The 20,923-nt window shown below is 33.4% G+C and overlaps 1 protein-coding gene across 1 annotated transcript; it reads right to left on the bottom strand.

The window, feature by feature from the left end:
- Positions 1-222: 222 nt before the first annotated feature.
- Positions 223-19,903, bottom strand: LOC145823754 (uncharacterized). The gene is made up of 5 exons (XM_082923275.1): positions 19,658-19,903; positions 17,789-17,866; positions 3,528-4,872; positions 2,257-3,367; positions 223-286 (listed from the first exon to the last, which is right to left on the bottom strand). The coding sequence occupies exons 1-5, from the start codon at positions 19,901-19,903 to the stop codon at positions 223-225; spliced, it is 2,844 nt and encodes a 947-aa protein (XP_082779401.1).
- Positions 19,904-20,923: the final 1,020 nt, after the last annotated feature.

The raw sequence follows: 20,923 nt of genomic DNA, 5'->3' as shown, positions 1-20,923 counted from the left end.
AAAATCTTCAATATGAGAAACATCTGTACTACTTGAGCAGCACATAACAATTATTTTTAAATCGAAATTAAAATTTATATTTTACAGATTTGATAGCACACTCATTGATAGATACACACACCCACTAATATATATATATATATATATATATATGTATATACGTATACATTCTAGCCTTTGATACCGCATCTTCAACTTCCTAGCACTACGTAATACATCAGCTTAACCACAATTCGTCATGCCTCCAAAAGCTGCACCGCCAATATCAGATTGAAATGCATCGTAGCTACAATGCACAAATCAAAGATAGCTATAGTTACTGAATTCCGTGAACATGCTGGATTTGATATGCATGTCACCCAAATATATTTTGAAAACCATATATGCTTATTAGATAGCTTCAATTAATGTATGAAAACGATGAAAAAAAAAATGAAAACAATGAAAACACTTCTGGTGTATCTCAATTTTAATGGGGAAGGATTTTCTTCCATCCACTATTTTACTAGAGGGGTGTTTGTTGGGGTTTAGAGAGCCACCACATGTCTTATTTTGATATATAATTTTAAAAAAATAGATTTATTCGATAATCATAATTATATGTTTTCATTACATTTGTTTAAAGAAAATGAATAATAGGTATAATTTTGAAATTATCCATTCATTTTTTTAATGACCAATATGAAAAAAATTTTATGGATAAAAATATGGCATCAATCTAAACTTTATCGTGCATGATCTAGACAAAAAAATCAAACAAATTATACGATTCAAATCGTCGAAATGAGATTTATAATGTATCTGACAAACCAATTATCACACTTGTATTTCAATAGTAATTAGATAGAACTCCTTCCCATATTAATAATAGAAAGTAAAAACATGAAAGATGGTTTGTTTTCCTCAAATTTTAAGAGAGGTCTATACAATTACTCTAAACTGTATAACCAAACACATATTTGTTTTATTCATTATTTGAGAAGAGGGGTAGAGGGGAATATAGGTGTTTGGTTGTAGCGTGTGAGCTATCTAATATTGTTTAATATAGTGTGAATAAGAAAATAGGGGTTTAGTTGTACTATTTAAATATTCTAAATTCTTAAATTACTATTTTTACACATTAGATTAAATTTTCACTATTATTGATTTGCAGAGATTGCCTTGAATTAGACTATATGAACTGAAATAAGAAACAATAGGGACCAAATAGATGCATCTATTAATTTAGGAATGAAGTAAAAAATGTGACTATAGTCTAGGGTATAACAAAATATGACAATTTTAAAAAATTCCGTTAAATACAACAAAAAAAAGAAAATATATTGAATTTTTATATATATTTTTTATTATTTGGTGAATTTTTTAATTTTTTATTTTCTCAAATATTACTCTTTTTAAGTGTATATAGATTAGGTGTATATAAAAAATAAAAAAATTTCGTAAAATATTAAAAAAATCACTAAAATAGAAGAAAAAAAAAACTCAAATTTCTAAAAAATAAATTAAACCAAACAAGGTAAATATAATTTTTTCATCCATATAACTATCGAATATTGATGCAAATAAGCTAAGTATAACACCCACGGTAATTAGGAGAGGTTGGTGTAAATTTCCCTAGCCAAGCACTCATTCTTTTATTCATTATTTGAAGTACAGAGAAATATGGGTGTTTGGTTGTAGAGGGTAAGTTGTCTAAAATTGGGTTAGTAAGAAAATAGATGTTTAGTTATACAATTTAATTTGTCTAAATTGTGAAAAAAAAATTTAACCATTAGATTAGATTTTTCTCATTAATGATTTGGACAGATTGTCTCCAATATGAACTAAAATCATAAACAGTAAAGACTAGACATATGCAATTAATAATTTAAGAATGAAGTAGAAAAAGTGACTATATTTCAGAGTATAAAAGTAAATTTAAAAAAAGACTACTAAAATAGTGTCCAAGTCTTGTACCACTTTCAATTGCAGCCATTAGAGTCAATAGCAAACCTTTATTTTCACTACTCATTTATTACTTCCATGATTTTATTTTTTTTATTTTTTGCAAGATGATTTCCAATCAAGTGCTTTGTATAAACATCAAAGGAAATAAAATAGTTTTATTTTGTATGATACAAATAAAGTGCTAAGATACTGAAAACAGACTAGATAGCAACCATAACCAAGCTATAGTTTTTCATGATCAAGCAAAAGAATGCAGAAATTGATTGTAAATACTTACCAAAGGACACCACTTGCATTGGCTAATTTCACCTTGCTCTGTTCCTGTGAGAGTGCTTTTTAAATCTCTTTCCGCTTTTGTTTCGTTCACCTTCAATGATCCTCACAAGCCATTGAGGTTTTCCTCTAGAGAACATAAAATATCCCATAACAAGTCCCCACATCAGCCCACATATGTAACCTGGTAATATGACTTCCCAATGGAATCCACTTGAAGTATTGTCTTCTTGTTGAAACATCAAGGGTGGTGGTTGTGGTGTCCTTGGATTGCATGCATTTAACAATGGAGGTCCACATAATGCCAAGTTGTCAATGTAGGAATCAATTGAAAATGTATCAAATTGGTTGCCTTGTGGTATCGGTCCTATTAGTTGATTCTGCGAAAGGTTTAAGACTTCAAGGGATTTCAAATTCCTTAGTTGTTGAGGGATCTCCCCAGTGAGTTTGTTGGAAGAGAGGTCTAACCATTCGAGCATTGTCAAATTAGCAAGAGATGCTGGTATATGACCTGTACGGCTATTGTGAGACAAGTTGAGCCCTCGGATTGAATTTAGCTTTCCAATGATCTGTGGAATTTCACCTTTGAAATTGTTTTTCGATAAATCAATTGCAGTGAAAATGGTTAGGACTTTTACCATTTCTATGATTGATCCTTTGATTATTATAGTCAAACAATCATTATAGTAATATGTTGCAATTGAATGACTGGGCGTCCCTAAGTATTGCAATTCAAAACTAGCTTCGTCGACATTCATCATAGCATTGAGATTCTTGAAATATTTTCTTGGCAATGGACCAGTAAAATAATTGTTTGATAAATCCATAACTCGCAAGTTGGGGAAGGGAAATTTGAACTTGGAATTTAGTATAGGTCCATGGAATTTGTTAGATCTCAAAATTAGAACTTGTAGCGAAGTTAAATTTTCCAACCAATATGGAAATTTATCGGAGAACTTGTTATGTCCAAGGTCTAGCACTCGTAGCATTTTGCAATTCTCTAAAGATTTTGGTACTAGCCCCTCAAATCCATTGCTATCTAGGTTGATAGTTTCGAAGGAATTTTCCTTCGCAAATGTATCAGGAATAATGCCAGAAAAATTATTCTTCTGCAGATCGAGTATAGAGAAATATATGCTGAAATTTCCTAAACATTGTGGAATAGAACCATTAAAGCTATTACTAGATAGGACAAGAATTTGAAGGGAAATTGCATGACAGCATGTCTAGCTCTCCATTGAAGTTATTTGATGAAAGAATGAGATTAGAAAGGTTCACGAGTTTGAAGGTTGAACTTGGAAACCTACCATATAGGTTGTTATTGCTCAAATCAACAGTAGTTAAATGAGTGGATTTGAACTCTTTTACATGGCCAGTCAATTTGTTATTACTGAGGTTGAAGTAATCCAATGCTGGTAAGCTGAAGACCCAAGATGGAATTGTACCGTTGATTAAGTTATCATCTAAACGTAACAACGCTAGATTTGGAAGTCCAATTATTTGTGATGGAAGAGGTCCTCTTAGCTGAATATTCGACAAACCTAAGGCAACAAGTTTTGTTAGGTTTGCACCCAATGATGGAAATGGACCGCTGAAGCTATTTGAATCAACATATAAATAAAGAAGACTTTTTACATTAGGTAAAAAATCTGCAATTTTACCTTCAAAATTATTACACTCAACTCCCAAGGAGACGAGATTTCCAAGGTCTGAAAGTGAAGATGGGAGCATGCCAGTGAAATTGTTATATCCGATGTCCAAATCAGTCATTTCCGTAAGGTTTCCGAGGGACGTAGGGATGGATCCATAAAATTTACAATCAGAGGCATACAACACTTTCAAGGACTTCAAATTCCCAATTGAGTCGGGTAGTTCTCCAGAGAAATTAGTGGATGAAAGGTCCAAGTACTGGAGAGGATTGCTTGAGTTTATAAACTCGGGAAAATAACCAGTGACAGCAGAATTATCCCATATACTCAGCTCATTCAGATGTGGTAAATGGAATATTCCGTCAGGAAATCTTCCACGCAATCCACAAGAAGAAAGATGGAGAAGTGTTAAAGAAGTCAGATTGAGCAAGGAATTCGAAACCACTGAAGATATGTTTACAATTGCAAGATTAAGTTCTCTTACCTTGGTTAAGTTTTGAACAAGTAATTCAAATCCAGGTTCTTCCAACCTCAAACCAAGATTGTAAGAGAGATCAAGCGAGACCAATTTGCTCAGAAAGGAGACTTCTATAGGGACTTTGCCAGAAAAACTAGAGTCAGAGAGGTTGAGGTGTGTCAATCTGGTGAATCGACTAAATTCAGATGAGATTCGAGACATGCCAAAGTCATTGAAAGCAAGGTTGAGGCTTTGGAGGTGAGGAAAGTAGTAGAAGATGGTGCTATTGGGGTGGATGGTGCCTAGGAGCCAGCTGCAACTGAGGTCGAGGCCAGTTACTTGACTTGTGTTGTTGTCACACTCGACCCCATCCCATGAGCAACAATCAGAACCCTCCTTCCACGACTCCATCTTCGGGTAAGAAAGGATTCCGACAGAATCACAGTAACCGTAGGAAGCATCATTATTGAAGGAAAATTGTTGCTTAAATTGGAGCAATGCAGAGGTCTGTTGTTGAGTGCAGAGTTGGGCATGCAAACAAGTAATCTGGAAAAAACAAAGAAACAAAAAGAGGTGAAAGAGTTGATTGTTAGAGACCATCTTTGCTCCTAGATTCAAAAACAAAGGTTGTAATGCTTGCTGACTATTAACAGGGGAGACGCCAAATGCTTTATAGGCAAATGTAGGTGCAATGCAAAGCCTACAAACAAGTAAAGTGACTTTGACTAAGTCAGTCTTCATTGATGTCTACAGAAGCTGGACCCCATGACGTGTTTTTCACTCATCAAGGAAGACTTGACTTCATAAATGTTGATCATAATCAACCGCTTAAAATGCTATACGAAATAAAGTTTGACACATCTACGGTGTATGTACTTAAAAAGACAATACATCACAACATAGTATACATAACATAATTATAATGTTTTGTAATCAACACTGCAACATGTTGTAATTTTTATCACCATAACATTTCTTACCACAAATAATTTGTAACATTTACACTATACCGTTCATAACATAATCATAATAATATGTAATTTTGACTTTCAGATGTACACCATAAATTTGTTCATTTATAATTTTTAGACAAAATGACATAAGACACTCACCACAAATTATGTGACTTTTACCGTAGAAAATCGTAATTTTGTTCATCTTGGATGCTTTAATTAGTCAAAATTTTTTAAAATTGATGTGATAATTGAAGCTACATCAATTCCCCCGCCCCCCACTAAAGGAACATTTAGGAGTTGATTATGAGACAGCATAGTTGATTAGATCCCATATTTGGAAAAGTTATTTGGTACTTCATGGGTGTCGCATGTCTATACTCCCCATTAATCATCATACATCATATCTCTTGCTATTTCTCAATTACTCAATACAAAATCATAAATTCCACCCTTTTTCTCTACACAAAATTTAAAAAACACCACATCGCCATGCCAGTTCCACCAAATAACTTCTCTCATATTTGCAATGCGAAGCCTACAAAACTAAGCTAGTCTTCACTCATGTGAATAGAGCCCCTATAGCGTGTTTCCCACGTCAAGGAGGACTTTGACTCCATAAATGTTGATCATAGTCGATTTCTTAAATGCAATAGTGGGTGTTTGAGGTTTGTTTATTTGGTGACTATGTTTTTGGTTTATTTTCATTTTTATTGAAAATTTAAAAAATTTTAAGTTTCTAAATTTAACTTGATAAGACAAACCACAAAATTTAAAAATAATTTTAAAAAGTCTAGAAAAGACAAAAAAAAGCTTTAAAAAAAAAAAGACTTTTTGGCTTAGTTTTTTCATTATTTTGATTTTTTTTTAAAAATTATTTTTTAGAATCGTCTATGCAAGATGGCTTGAAAAATAAAAAAAACTTTTGACATAATTTTCAAAAAAAAAAAAAAAAAAAAAGATGAATTACACTAACGGTCCTTGTAGTTAGGGCTTGTGTCACTTTGATCATTGATCTTTTAATTGTGATACATTTGATCTTGAATTTTGAATCTCGTTCCAAATAAGGACAATTGAAGACATTTTTACACCATTTCAAGAAAAAATCGTCAATTTGATAAAATATAAACTAGTTTAACAAAAATAAATGTCAAAAATTATTTTTAAATTTTCAAAAATTATTTCTACCCACCAAAGATAAAATTATATAAAAATAATAAATCTTTAACATTTTATTTATTTTATTTTATTTATCAAATTATTTTTTAATATGTGTTTGGATGATGATCATGTAATGCGTGGTTTATTTTATTGATATTTTTTTATGGTTATCATGTAATAGATAGTTGTATTTGTTGTTAATAGATATTTTTGGATGGTTATCATGTAATGGATGGTTATTAGATTTTTGATGTATAATCGATATGTTTAATATATGAAATGTTTTTGATTTTAGATTTTTTTATTCAATGGATTGGTTTAATAATGACGTCAAAGTTGTCGCTATATTTGATTTTTTAAAAAATAAAACTAATTTAATGAAAATAAATATCAAAAAAAATTTATTTTAAAAAATTATTTCTACTCTCCCAAAAGATAAAATTATATGAAAATGATGTGTTTTTAATTTTTTTTTCAACAATTTAATTTTTAGTTTCTTAGAAATTTTTTCTAAAAATAGATTTTGAAAACCAAACTAAACAGAACTTTATAACCAAAAAAGTTCCAACATTATTTATTAAAAAATTGACATTATATTTCAAACAATATATAAGTTAACCAATACAAAATAAGTTGTATGACGACTTTATCCTTCAAATTGAGCAACAATGTCTTCAATTGTCCTTATTTGGAATGAGATTTAAAATTCATGATCAAATGTATCACAATTGAAAAGTCAGAGGCCAAAATAACACAAGCCCCAAATTATAAAGATTGTTAGTGTAATTTGCCCAAAAAGTTATTAAAGACAAAAAAAAAATGGAAAACAATTTGAGGCTTTTTTATGACAACCACATCCTTAAAAAAACATACACCAAGACCTAAAAAATTTTATAATACACACTCATTTTTTGGTATGTAACTCATGTCTAGTTATACCTTTTGTGATTTTTTATTTTGATCAGTTGTAGTGTTGGTTATAACGTAGTTATAACATATTGTGGTGTTAGTCTCTTGTGTTTTTTTATTTTTATTTTTATTTTTATTTTTAAAGAGTTTTTTTTTTTTTTTTGGGTTATGCCTCAAGTGATTTTGATTATAATCTTTGGTTATAACTCGTTGTGATGTTAATTATGACTTATTATGGTTATTATTTTGGTTACAATCAAAGATGTGTTTTCCTATACCTCAAGTAGTGTTTGGTTATGACTTATTATTATTTTTAATTATGACTTAAAATGATTTTGTTATTACATTTGTGACGTAGAATAACCCCAAGGGAAATTCTATAGTACACACTCATATGTATCTTGTTACGAATTTTTGTGATGTATGTTATGTAATTTTTGTGGTAAATATAATGTAATTTTTTAGTAGAGTTACAATAATCTGTTATTCAAAAATGATGTTATGTATTTTATGTTAATGTTACTGGTAATGCTACACATTTTTTTAATCTAAGCATTTTTTAACAAACAAATATGTAACATTATCACGAAATTCGTAATATTATTTATGAACTACAAATTGTAGTAACTCTACTGAAAAATTACGTAACATGACCATAAAAATATATAACATACATAACAAAAATATGTAACAATAATACGTGTACTGTATAAAGCATGCATTAAGTGAGCGATGATTGGTAAAAGACAAGCTCGAGCACAAAAATACTCTCTAGCCCACTTTTTACATATGCTGCTTGCTGCCCTCCTCCCGTCTGCGGGCAAACTAGAGACTTGTGGCCTAACTGGCCATGTTTGAAGCAAGTGATGTCTCCCTAACCACCTCTCCCAGAACCTGAACTTGGCATTGGAAAAATAGACCTCGAGTGCGCTCCCTAGGATTGTTGGGGATTTGAACCCCTCTGCCTCTTACTGCCCCCTGGCCATCTTGACTCCTCCTGGAGCCCCTCATTCTCTCTTCCTCCCCATGCATGATAGTCTCAAGATGGACTGCAGCCTCCACAAGGCGCCCATACTCCCTAATCATAGACCCGGCCACTCGAAACATGAGTCCGGTCCTCAATTTTTTCTCGAACTCCAAACATCAATGCTCCTCGGTTGCCACTAACTCTGGTGCAAACCTCGATAAGCTAGTGAAAGTGGCTTCAAACTCAGCCACCGGCGTGTTCAACTGTTTGAGCTGAGAAAACTGATCCCTTAACTTCTCCCTTACCGTAACAGGTAAATACTTGTCCTGGAAAGCATAAACAAAAGCCTCCCAAGTCCTTCCAATGTGCCCACGCGCATACTTCCACCACTGACCCTCGTCTCCCTTCAACTGGAAGGATGCCAAGGTCACCCTCAAACCTCCATCTTCAATGCCGAGCATCTCAAACGTCTTCACCATCTGTTCCAACCACTCATCAGCCTTCAATGGCTCCTTAGGATCTCCCAAAAACTCATCCGGATTGGACTGGAAGAACTCCCTCTTCAGAAAAGACGACCCTGCTTCAGCTACTTGGGCCTGGACTTGATTCTCAGCACGGAGAATGTCCATGGATTCCCTCAATGCTCCTATCATTTCACAGGCTAAGGCGTCTATGGCCTGTTGACCTACTGGCTCAGCCACATTGGCCTGATCCACTCCCACTTCCTGCGCCAGAATCTCATCCGGTATAGGCATCTCATGCTTTCTAGGCCTACCACGCCTACCACCACGACCTTGTCCCGACATCCTAATAAAGGTAACAAAAAGATTAGCACATTTACAAATGCATCGAAACTATGTCACTCGCGTCCTAATACGATGGACAACTGTAATTCACTCCATGTAAGCACATAATCACATAAACACATACGAATTTCATTTTCGGATAATAACCGTCCCGTGGTGTTGCTAGAGTTCTAGTTAGAAAAGACAGTGATCAAGTGCCTTTCTAACAGGACTCCTAGAAATCCATAGACCCGATTAACATCCTAGAAACTAAATCCCATACCCATATAGTCACATACACATGTTATCATATAAACACCTATTATCCATACCCAAGTCTCTAACAAGCGAGACGAACCCATTGTGGTACTGACCACTTCCACGTACCCAAAGTATTCAAACCCAATACGCTCTGATACCAAGTTATAACGCCCTCAAAATATGTTATAAATCAACCCAAGAGATTCATAAACATAATATGAAATGTATTACTTTCATTCATCAGAGTTCATATTACGAAGGAGATATTACATGCATTACACTTTCATGAATATTCATTATGAAACTACAGCATGTAACACTAATTAATTACAACAAAATATACGTTCTACAGGCTTATATCTTTCCAAGATATTACTTGGTTACAACAAAAGAGTCCTAAACTCTATACATATAATGCCCTCAACTTGAAATAAACATTTAGCACAAGGCAAAATAACAAAATAGAGCCTTCAGCCCCTAATCCTCCCAAGCTATGTCCTTGGAGGTGGCATGTCACTTGTACCTGCATATGGTTTCCCAAGTAGGGTGAGCCAAAGCCCAGCAGAGATATACGAACACAATATATGAAATTTAACTAAGATATATGTATCAATTAAATGTTCAACATTCATGACTAATTTACACACTATCCATGATCTTCCGATATTGACATTAACATTTCAATCTATTTCCATTCATTTATTTCCAATCAATTCATGAGTATAGATCATTATTATCAAATCAACCCAAATTGAGACTACAACTCAATGATTCACCATTTAATATATATACATCACTCCAAGACTTCTATCTTTGCCATTTTACAGAATTCTCATCCGAGGGAATCAGCACCCATATACACAAGATTTCGGGACTTTCACCCTGGACACTCCGGCCAACTTAATTTTACATGGAGTCCATCCCTTATCTTTCCCCAAATCAGTGGAGTACATCTCTTATCTTCTCCCAAACAAAGATACATATATAGTGTATTTAAAAGCGTTGTCATATACAATGACTAACCAAATCACATATTCAATGGTTTAATCAAACCGTCATGTTCAATGACATAATTCACATGATTAGTTTCAATTCACCTAATCCTCATGCAGTTTCTACAACAATCATGGCTATTCTCCACTAATAGCCCAAAACAGATATTTCTAAACAGATATAAAATTCCTCAACATATAATTTATCAAATTTTCCATAAGTGAGTGATTTATTAAATCCAACTACACCATTCATTTACATAACCTCCCAATTTCATATTTCCCATATCAATTCCATTATTTGTTCAAAACAATAATTCAACCCAACCTAGGGCAAACTTCCCCCTATTCCAAAATATCAACCCATATGTCTAAAGTTCACCGTTTCAACACTAAAGAACCTCATACACAAGCCCCATAGTTATTTTGTAGATCAACATGAAAACCCCTCTTTTATATATTAAGACCAAACCCTAACTTCACCAAAGCCTCCTCAAATCCCACCATTTATTCCTAATAACAAATACCTAGGTTAAAAACCATATTAATGTGTAGAACATCCCTACCTCAAATGTAGGAGCTCAAAGAAGATGATGAATAACTTCAAGATGCTCCAAACTCGGTTTTGTTCGGATCAAGAGGAAGCCCACAAGATGCTCTAACTCTTTAACAAAGGGACTAGGGTTGAGAGGTGCTTGGATCTTGAAGTATTTGTAGAGAGAGAGAGAGAGAGAGAGAGAGAGTGTGTGTGTGTGTGTGCCGGATTAGGGCTTTGGGAAGAAATGAAATCAAAAAGTGATATAGAAAGACCCAGTTGTGAACTGATATACACAGTCCTCACTCGAGCGAAGGAGTTGTCGCTTGAGCGACCAGACACAACAAGCGACCTCGCTCGAGCGCAAGAAGCGTCGCTCGAGCACAGAATGCAAAGCTTCAGGTTTGCCACAGACGCACACGCTCGCTCGAGCGAAGAAGAAATTTCACAAGACTCGTTCGAGCGCAAGAAGCCTCGCTCGAGCAAAAAACTACACCTTTCCAGAAAAGCTGCATCTAGGAAAGAAACCTGAGGACCCTCAATTCTCGCTCGAGCGCAAAAAACCTCGCTTAAGCGAAAAAGAAAATTACACAAGGCTCGCTTGAGTGCAAGAAGCCTCGCTCGAGCAAAGAGGCCAAAATCTGGGCAACAACAATTTATACCAACTAACAACGAACTTGTTCCAAACTCGCCCAACAAGTCCTAAAACTCAAATTCAAAGAATTAAAGGAAGGAAACAAGACATAGACAACAACATACAATCACAGAACCCAAGTCCGGAACACAATAAAGGTCGGGGCAAAACCGGGATTGCTATACCGGATAGAGGGTGTAGTTTGAAATTGGTTGAGTTGGCCTAAGTGTCTATGGTGAAAGACCGAAAGCATGCGCGGAGAAGGTACCACGTGCCTTCTTGTGAGAGACCGGTAAAGTGGGGATTTGGTAGTACTTGATATGCCTACTTGCAGACACCAGCCTAAGGATTACCTGAGTTGTATTTACCATCTTGGAATTATATTGAAATTGTTGGATTAATGTGTTTTCAAATTGGCATTGTGCACAAGATTTTCAAAAGATGAGAAAATTATTTTGAGCGCGACATGACATATGCATTCATCTCATAAGACTGTATAAAATGTATTTGATGCTTTATTATATGTCATTATCAATTGTTTAATTATTTGATTCAATTGACAAATGGGTAATTGAATGAATGGAAAAGGATGTCATGTTGCATTTGAGGCATGCTTATATATTTAAGTTAACTAGTTGTGGTTAATTAAATAAATTGGATTTAAGAGATTATGTAATAGAATCATATGGTTTTGACATAACATAATTTTACGTATATGTATGAGTATTTTTGTACCCGCATATCTTCTAATGTTATAATATGAGATTGTTTGGTGAGCTAGAGGTTGCTCACCTCCTGCTTGTACATGTGTACAGGGATGCTTTTTGGATTTGAAGATCAAACAATGGATTTTACCATTTCATAAGTGTAAAGTAGTGATGGATCGTACTATTTCATTTGTTTGTTTGGCTGAGTACTATCTTTTTGTAAAGAGTAGTATCTTCTCTTTTATTGTAAGCCTCAGGACATTTCTTTTATTCATATGCAAATGTCATTATTGTATCACGAGAGGGAACTTGTATATTTAATTATTCATCATTTCATCCAAGGATGAATTGTCTATTGTAAATGAACTTAATTAATGAATTTTGGTAATGTTATCCGAGTAATAAAATACGGGGCATGACAAATTATGTACAATATACGTATTATTGTTATCCTCAACATTGGGTAGTGGAAATGTTATCCTCACCAACACCGTTCACATTTTAGGATTCATCGAACACATCATCTGTATTAAAAAATCAAGTGGATCGGATATTGGCAATCATGTGTTGAGATCAATTTTGTATGGAAAAAACAAACAGTGAAAAAATAAACGATTCATATAAAATTGATCCGAACACGTGATTTTCACTATCCGATCGACTTGAGTTTTTACAGGGATGATATACTCAACGAATCCTAAAATGTGAACGGTTTGGATTATTGAAATGCGACCTAAAAGTAGACCCACTGGATCGAACTGAATGGTCCAATCCTATTACGGACTAGAGACAGTCGAATCCCAAAAGTATAATTAATCCTTCAATGTATCACACCACTCATATTAGTTTTCTTAGAATCTGAATGACAAGCGAATTGAAGGAGCATCTAAATGCATCGCAAAATAATTGTTTGATGCCTTATTTTTAACACCATTTTAAATGATGAAAAGTGGCAAAACCCTAGTTATAACCAATTCTTTGGGAGTGCTGCTATTAGCACCCCATCAATTATTTTTCAAAGAAAATATAAGTTTACCAATCCACAAATAAAAGCTACCTGACCAAATGAAGCTGCAGCGGCAGGTTCCTCTAAGGTGGCTAAAATATGTTTCTATAGGGGAACCTAATTCTTCCTCAATGATCTTCATTGCCATCGTCTTGGGAAAAGAAAGGATTTGATTAGGGACGGAACCAAGATTTCAATTTTGGGGGTCAAGGTATGTATAATTTTTTATTTATCAATTGTTATAAATTGTCAAATTTTAATTTTAAAATGAGAAATTAACCAATATTTAATACTAAACTAATACAATATATATATATATATATATATATATTTATTTATTTATTTAGTTTTAACATGAACAGATGAAATGTCACATCCATTCAACTTTAACATATAAATAAAAGAGAAATCATAAATTAATTGCTTTTTATTTATTTATTTATTTATTTTTGGGTACCTATCAACTCAGTTATCTATTAAAGTGAAACAAAGTCTTTAATGGATTTTGCATGAATCTCATTAATATCCAATTAGTATAAGAAACTGGAGTCTTGTAAAAGACACCACTCTACTAGAGAAACTCTTAGGTCGAATATTTGGGAGTTCTTATCATGGCGAATAAAATGTGATTAAAAAATATGACTAATGTAATAATATTGTTAAATTTAACTTTAAGAAAAAACAAAAAACAAAAAACAAAAAACAAAACAAAAAACAAAGGTTAGAGGTCTATTTGGTGTTCCAATTCTTTTGTAAATCACATCAAAGCTTGTTTTATTTATTAAAAAAAATTTTATTTTTCAATAATTTATAGATTGGACCTATTCAAAATTAATTCCCATTCATACTACCTTTTGACGTTTTTCTATAAATAAAAAAAAATCAAAAGAATTATTTTCAAATATATTAAATTTTTTAGCTCATATCTATCTATCTATATCTATATCTATTATTAAAAGTGAACAATTCACTTAGAGTCCAAACTTTGGTGACTTCTCCTTATGCCACATGTCCTCATTTTCCTATTTGAAATCTATCTATACTATTATATATGTGAGCACATGACTTGGTGTCTAATAGCGTGGTGGCTTCTTCTTCTACTAAGTGGCAAATTTTTCTATCCTAAAATATAAAAAAAAAAAAAAAACATTATTTAAAGGCATGAGCAAGATTTGACCCAAAGACTTTTAATTTCATTAAAAATACTTTTATCATTTAGACAACATACACATTATGATACTAATTTCTTTATTATTTGTTTTTATGCTTACTTATCTGAATTGCATACGCAATGCGTGTGCCACCCACTAGTGTAAAATAAAATAAAAATTAGATAGTTAACAACCGTAGGACTCAAACCTTAAACCTTTAAATTAATAAACAAGACTCTTACCACTTGCATGACATACCATATATAGTAAAAGTTTGATTTTATTTTTACTTATTTTAATTGCACACGCATCGTATATGCACTAATTATTATTATTATTATTATTATTATTATTATTATCTATACTATTTTTAAGTGAAGACCTAAATTGGTTTAGTGAAACCTTTTTCTCTTCATGTCATGTGGCAATTTTATATATACTAAAATAAAAAAATTATTATACACAGAGTAAGCATGTTTTGAACTTTGAACCCAAGACTTTGGGTTTTATTAAGAACATACTTATCACTTAACCAACACAAATATTATGATATTAAATTCTTTATTATTTATTTTTATTATTAGTTATCTAAATTGCATATGTGAACAACTCATTTTAGTCTCTTGAAGCCTACTCTCTCTTTGTCAAGTGGATTTTTTTATATCAAAAAAGGAAAGAATTTTTTTTTTTTTTAAATTGAAGTGCACAAGACAACCTGCTAGTTATCTTTGGAAAACAGCACCCTTACCACTTGATCAACGAATACTACATATATTTCTAATTTAAAATCAAAAATTATATTTTATAAATTTAATAGCACTCCCATCAAGTGATCTTATCCCCTAGTTTTATTAAAAAAAATATAAAAGCAAATTACCAAACAAACCTCAAGCATATTGAAGTGGGGAGGACCCTTTTCGGGCTTCCCCACAGTTGGGTTGGCTTGAAAGAAAAAATGTTAGAGACACTACATATATTTTATCAAATTTTTTACAAAAAATGTTAGAGACTTATATGAAATATTTAGTAGAAAATTTGATAAAATTTTGAGGTCACTAACATTACTCTGTTGGAAATTAAACACGGGTACATCCTAATCGGGGCAACCCATGCCTATATTTGACAGCTGGTGGGGGACCGCAAAATAAAATTATTTTGTTTATTATAAAATTGAGTTATTTACCTAGTGATCCTCTAAACTATTAAGAAGTATGATTTTGGCCCTTTAGACTATAAAAACATATAAATGGATCCCCTAAACTATAAAAACATGCAAATAAACCACTTACACTATTGACGCGTTTCACTTTGACCCATTTCTTTAACAGTCCAATTTGTACGTTTTATAATTTAGGGACATTTGTGCGCTTCTATAATTTAGAGGGTAAAGTGATACTTTTCAGTAGTTTAGGGGGCCTATCTCTACCCTTTTATAGTTTAGGGGGGGTAAAAGTGATACTTTTCAATAGTTTAGAAAGTCTTCATGTAAATAACCCAAATAAATTTATATAATTTTTAGGCCGAATTATATTAACAGTTCCTATAATTTGGGACTTGTGTTACTTTGGTCCTTGACTTTTTAATTGTAATACATTTTACCCTAAATTTTAAATCTTATTCAAAACAAGAACAATCAAAGATGTTTCCTTTGCCAACGGTCCATTTCAAAGGTAAGTCGTCATACAACTTATTTTGTATTGGTTAACTTATATGTTGTTTGAAATGTAATGGCGTTTTTTTAATAAATAATAATGACACTTTCTTGGTTATAAAATTCTATTTTGTTTGGTTTTCAAAATCTATTTAAATTTTTTTTTCTAAGAAACTAAAAATTAAATTGGTGAAAAAAAATTAAAAACACACCACATTTATATAATTTTATCTGTTGGAGGGTAGAAATAATTTTTTTTTTAAATTCATTTTTTATATTCATTTTTGTTAAATTAGTTTTGATTTTTTCAAAAGTCAAATATGGTGACAACTTTGATATTATTATTAAAGTAATCTATTAAATCAAAAAATTCAAAACTAAAAACATTTTATATATTAAACATATCGATTACATATTAAAAGTCTAATAATCATCCATTACATGATAACTATCCAAAAATAACAACAAAACAACCATCTATGACATGATAACCATCCAAAAACATCAACAAAACAGCCACCTATTACATGATCATTATCCAAATACATACTAAAAATTAATCTAGTAAAAAAAATAAAAATGTAAAAATGTAAAAGATTAATCATTTTTATATAATTTTATCTTTGGTGGTTAAAAATGATTTTTAAAAATTCAAAAATAACTTTTTGACATTTATTTTTGTCAAACTAGTATATATTTTATCAAGTTGACGATTTTGCCTTTGAAATGGAGCATTTTTTGTTTGGAATGGAGTTTTTGTCTTCAATTGTCCTTATTTAGCATGAGATTCAAACTTTAGAGTCAAATGTATTACAATTGAAAGATTAGGAACTAAAATGACACAAATCACAAACTACAGAGACCGTTAGTATAATTTGTCCTAAATTTTAGGGATCAAAATGCTAATTTTATCTTGTAAATTCTTAAAAAGTGTATGGAATGATGAGATTTTTCAAAATTTGGGGCCATGGATAACAGTAATAATAATCTACAAATAATTTTTTTTGTAAAATTTTCGTACAAAATTATATGTTTGTTTGCTAAGGGGCCAAAATTTTTTAAGGATGAGGACTTAACATCAAAATGAGATTTATTTTATTATGACTTTGGATGATTTAGGCACGTAACAATAAGAATTTTTTTTTAAGATAAACGACCTAAAAATTAGGTTATCTTAATTAGCTGTAGGTTGTAAAAAAAAAAAAGCTATTGGGACTAAGCTCATTAAAAATTTGTTGGAGACCAGTTCATTGTATAAGTAAAATTTAAACATATTTTGAAATTCATTAAGTTTTTAGTTCAAATTTTAACATGGTATTACTCGATTCGATTCGATTTGATTCGATTATATGCATTTAAAAAAACAAGTTGCTCTCCAATAGTGATAAGATTAAAGCTCATATGAATTCGTTTCAAAACATAAATAAATTAAATTTAAATACATTTTAATTTTTTTAAAAATTTAAAATATATTTAAATAATTTTGCCCAACTCGATTTGATTCCTTTACCATACTACCTGTTATTGGTATTTTCATTTAAATCAAGACACCAACTTGGCTTTTAGGTGGAAGATTTTTCAAGATGCGTAGAGTATTTTCAACATTTTTTTTCCCTATTAAATTTGAGTAAAAGTTTTATCTGATATCGAGCGTTCCAACAGATAATTTGCATTTTTCATCAAAGCACTGGTTGACCGAGAGAACAACCGGGCGAATGTCTGGCCGATCAACCGGTTTGTGTAAATTTACCAACACCTTTATGGGCAATTTTGCAAGGAAAAGGTTGTCCGAGATGATGTCTGGGAGGATGTCCGATCCAACAGTTACCTACAAATTTGATGAAAGGATAAAGTTCCCTTGATTTGATGAACAAAGTAACTCTCCCTCTATTAGATATAAGTTTGATGAAAGGATTGGAGCTCACGTTTTAGATATTTTTCGTAAATGAGGGAGTCAAAATGATATTTGCTAATAGTTGATGGGGTTTAGTATAACCAACCAATAAATTGATGGAAATTAATATGTTAATGTGGATGTCAAAGAACTTAATTATTGGAAAAAGATTCTCAGTAATAATTTTTTACTACAAAAAATTTTAATCTTTAAGGTTTTATTGGTGATAAATCTATTTTCTATGAGATATGACATTAGGTTTAAGAATTGATCTTTTATGGACATAATGACGTGATCAATAAAATTATTCAACAAGAAGAACAAATTATTGTTTTAAAGATTTTTTTTTTCTATTTTTACTCCATTGCCACTAGATCACAGCTAGACCACTGTCGGCACCGGTGATGGCAATGGCGGTGGTGATTGGTGATAGTGGTGATAGGAACAGATAGATAGATTAGATAGACTAATAGATAACTTGTGAATAAATAAGGAGATGACAAATGGACATATATGTGACGTGGACAGATAGGTAGAGGCAATATGGTCTTTTAAATTATTTTGTCTTTTCAACCCCAAAAGAATAGAGTCTGAGACTATTAGCCTAGATGTTTTGAAATTGGACTTATGGCCTACATCTCCAATCTTTAAATGAGCATTTATTTATATATAAAAAAAAGGATTCATCTGTTGATATCACCCAATGTGAGGGGTGATTCTCTCCAATGTGAAAGGATAACACAGCATGTCAAGGAATGCGGCTGCCAACCGACAAGCCGCAAAGGTGGACGGCCACCGAAAGGAGAAAGGGCTGGTAGCCAGCTTACATGGAAGACTCTCTCCTTCATCTGTAATGTGTACAAATAGAGAGGTTAAGGGGAGAGTGAGATAGAGAGAAAAACTATCCGTGTATTGTTTCCGTTGTAATTCTTCCATTTCTCTCCATATAGTGAAATCCGCTGCCTGTGGACGTAGGCGACTTGCCAAACCACGTTAAAACTCTTGTTTTATTGCTTGTTTGTGTTTCTTGGTGTGCCCTCGATCCCCAACAATTGGCATCAGAGCTCGGGTAGTGAAAAATCGAATTTTTTCCGAAAGTGCCCAGATTTCGAAGTGACTGAAATCCACTTTTGAGCATACTAGGAGGAAGCCCTTGAGAAAAGGAGTCCAGAACTGCAAAGCATAGGCCAAGATGAGCTAGAACGTGCCTCCACGCGCTGCCTGAACATCGCGTGTGAATTCCAGTCTCACCACACGCTTCACGCACCATTACAGCAATCGGAGAGTCAGTATACGCGCATCCACACACCCTCACGCGCGGCGAGAGGAAGACGGCAAGTGACATGCGCGTGGGAGTGACGTCATCTCTACGTCACGTACCAATTCAGCGCCAACTCAGCGCATACGTGGTTGCCAGGTCAGCGCCACGTCAGTCGGATTGCCACGTCATCTGCTACGTCAGCCGGATTGCCACGTGTCTGACACGTCAGCCGCCCCGTCAGCGCCACGTCAGCACGTGGAGGAAGGATCCAGTGCTACGTGGCTAAGGAGTAGCCACAGATCTGAGGCGTTCAAACTATTTTGGCTTGATCTGAGTCATTCGGAGTCCGTTTCTGACGATCTAATAGTACTTTCCAACTATATGGAGTATTCCGGACACATCCGTACGGTTAGTTTCTTGAATCGGAGTTTCTAAAAAAAAAAAGTCTTAATGGCAGAATCTACAGAGACGAGATCAACCGAGTCCATAAGTAATCCAGCAACTACAAGCAACTCTAGGCATTGGACCCCGATGTCCCATGCTAAGTTCAAGGTAGAAAAGTTTGATGGAAGCAGCAACTTCGGCATGTAAAGATGCGAAGTTAAAGATATGCTTGTCCAGATGAACTTGCAGTTCACTTTGGGAGACAAACCAGATGACCTGGACAGGATAGAATAGGAGAAAGTGAATCTCTTGGCCTGCAGTTCCATCCGACTTTGCCTTGCAAAAGAGGAGAAATATGCCTTCACAAAATATGATATTGCGAAGGAGCTTTGGAAGGCGCTGGAAGATAAGTTCATGACAAAGAGTATTGAGAACCGGCTCTACTTGAAGAAGAGGTTGTTTTGTTTTGACTACAAGAAAGGTATTTCGATGAACGAACACCTAAACAATTTCAACAAAATTCTTACCGACTTAAAAAACTTGGATGATCACATTGGTGATGAAGATAAAGCACTGTTACTGTTGAATTCCTTGCCTGACTCATATGATCATCTCACCACCACTTTACTGTACGGTAAAGAAAAGATCAAGTATGTTGATGTTGCAAACGCCTTGGTAAATAATGAGTTCAGAAGGAAAGATAAATCTGCAAACAGGGACTCAACATCCGAGGCATTAACAGTCAGAGGCAGGACAAATAACAGAAGATATACAGGGCGAGGAAAGTCTCGCTCAAAATCTAGAGGGAAATCATCAGATAGAAGACGTCTTGCAAAAGACGAGTGTGCTGCTTGTCGCCAGAAGGGGCATTGGGTAAAAGATTGCCCTAATAAAGACCAAAAAGAGGAAAAGGTGAACGTTGCACGAGATGGAGATAATGGTGAAGGATCAGCCTTCACAGTTTCATCATATGGCCAGTCTAATGAATGGATTCTAGATTCCGGATGTTCCTACCACATGTGTCCTAACAAGCAGTGGTTCTCGAGCTTACGAGAGTTCGATGGAAGAGTTGTGCTAATAGGCAACGACCAAGCTTGCCAGACAAAGGGGATTGGAACTGTTCGACTGAAGATACATGATGGAACAATCAGAATTCTTGAAGATGTTCGGTATGTACCATATTTGACAAAGAATCTCATCTCAGTGGGAGTTTTAGACTCCAAAGGTTACAGAGTAACTATGGAAGGTGGAGTCCTCAAAGTTGTTCGAGGAGCATTTGTTGCAATGAAGGGTACTTGAAAGGGAAATTTATATTTCCTAGACGGCTCTACAGTCATAGGGAGAGT

This window comes from Camellia sinensis, chromosome 4 (genome assembly GCF_055761805.1).
Source record: "Camellia sinensis isolate YWXY chromosome 4, ASM5576180v1, whole genome shotgun sequence".
Lineage (NCBI taxonomy): Eukaryota > Viridiplantae > Streptophyta > Magnoliopsida > Ericales > Theaceae > Camellia > Camellia sinensis.
This window is presented reverse-complemented; position numbering and strand designations above follow the sequence as displayed.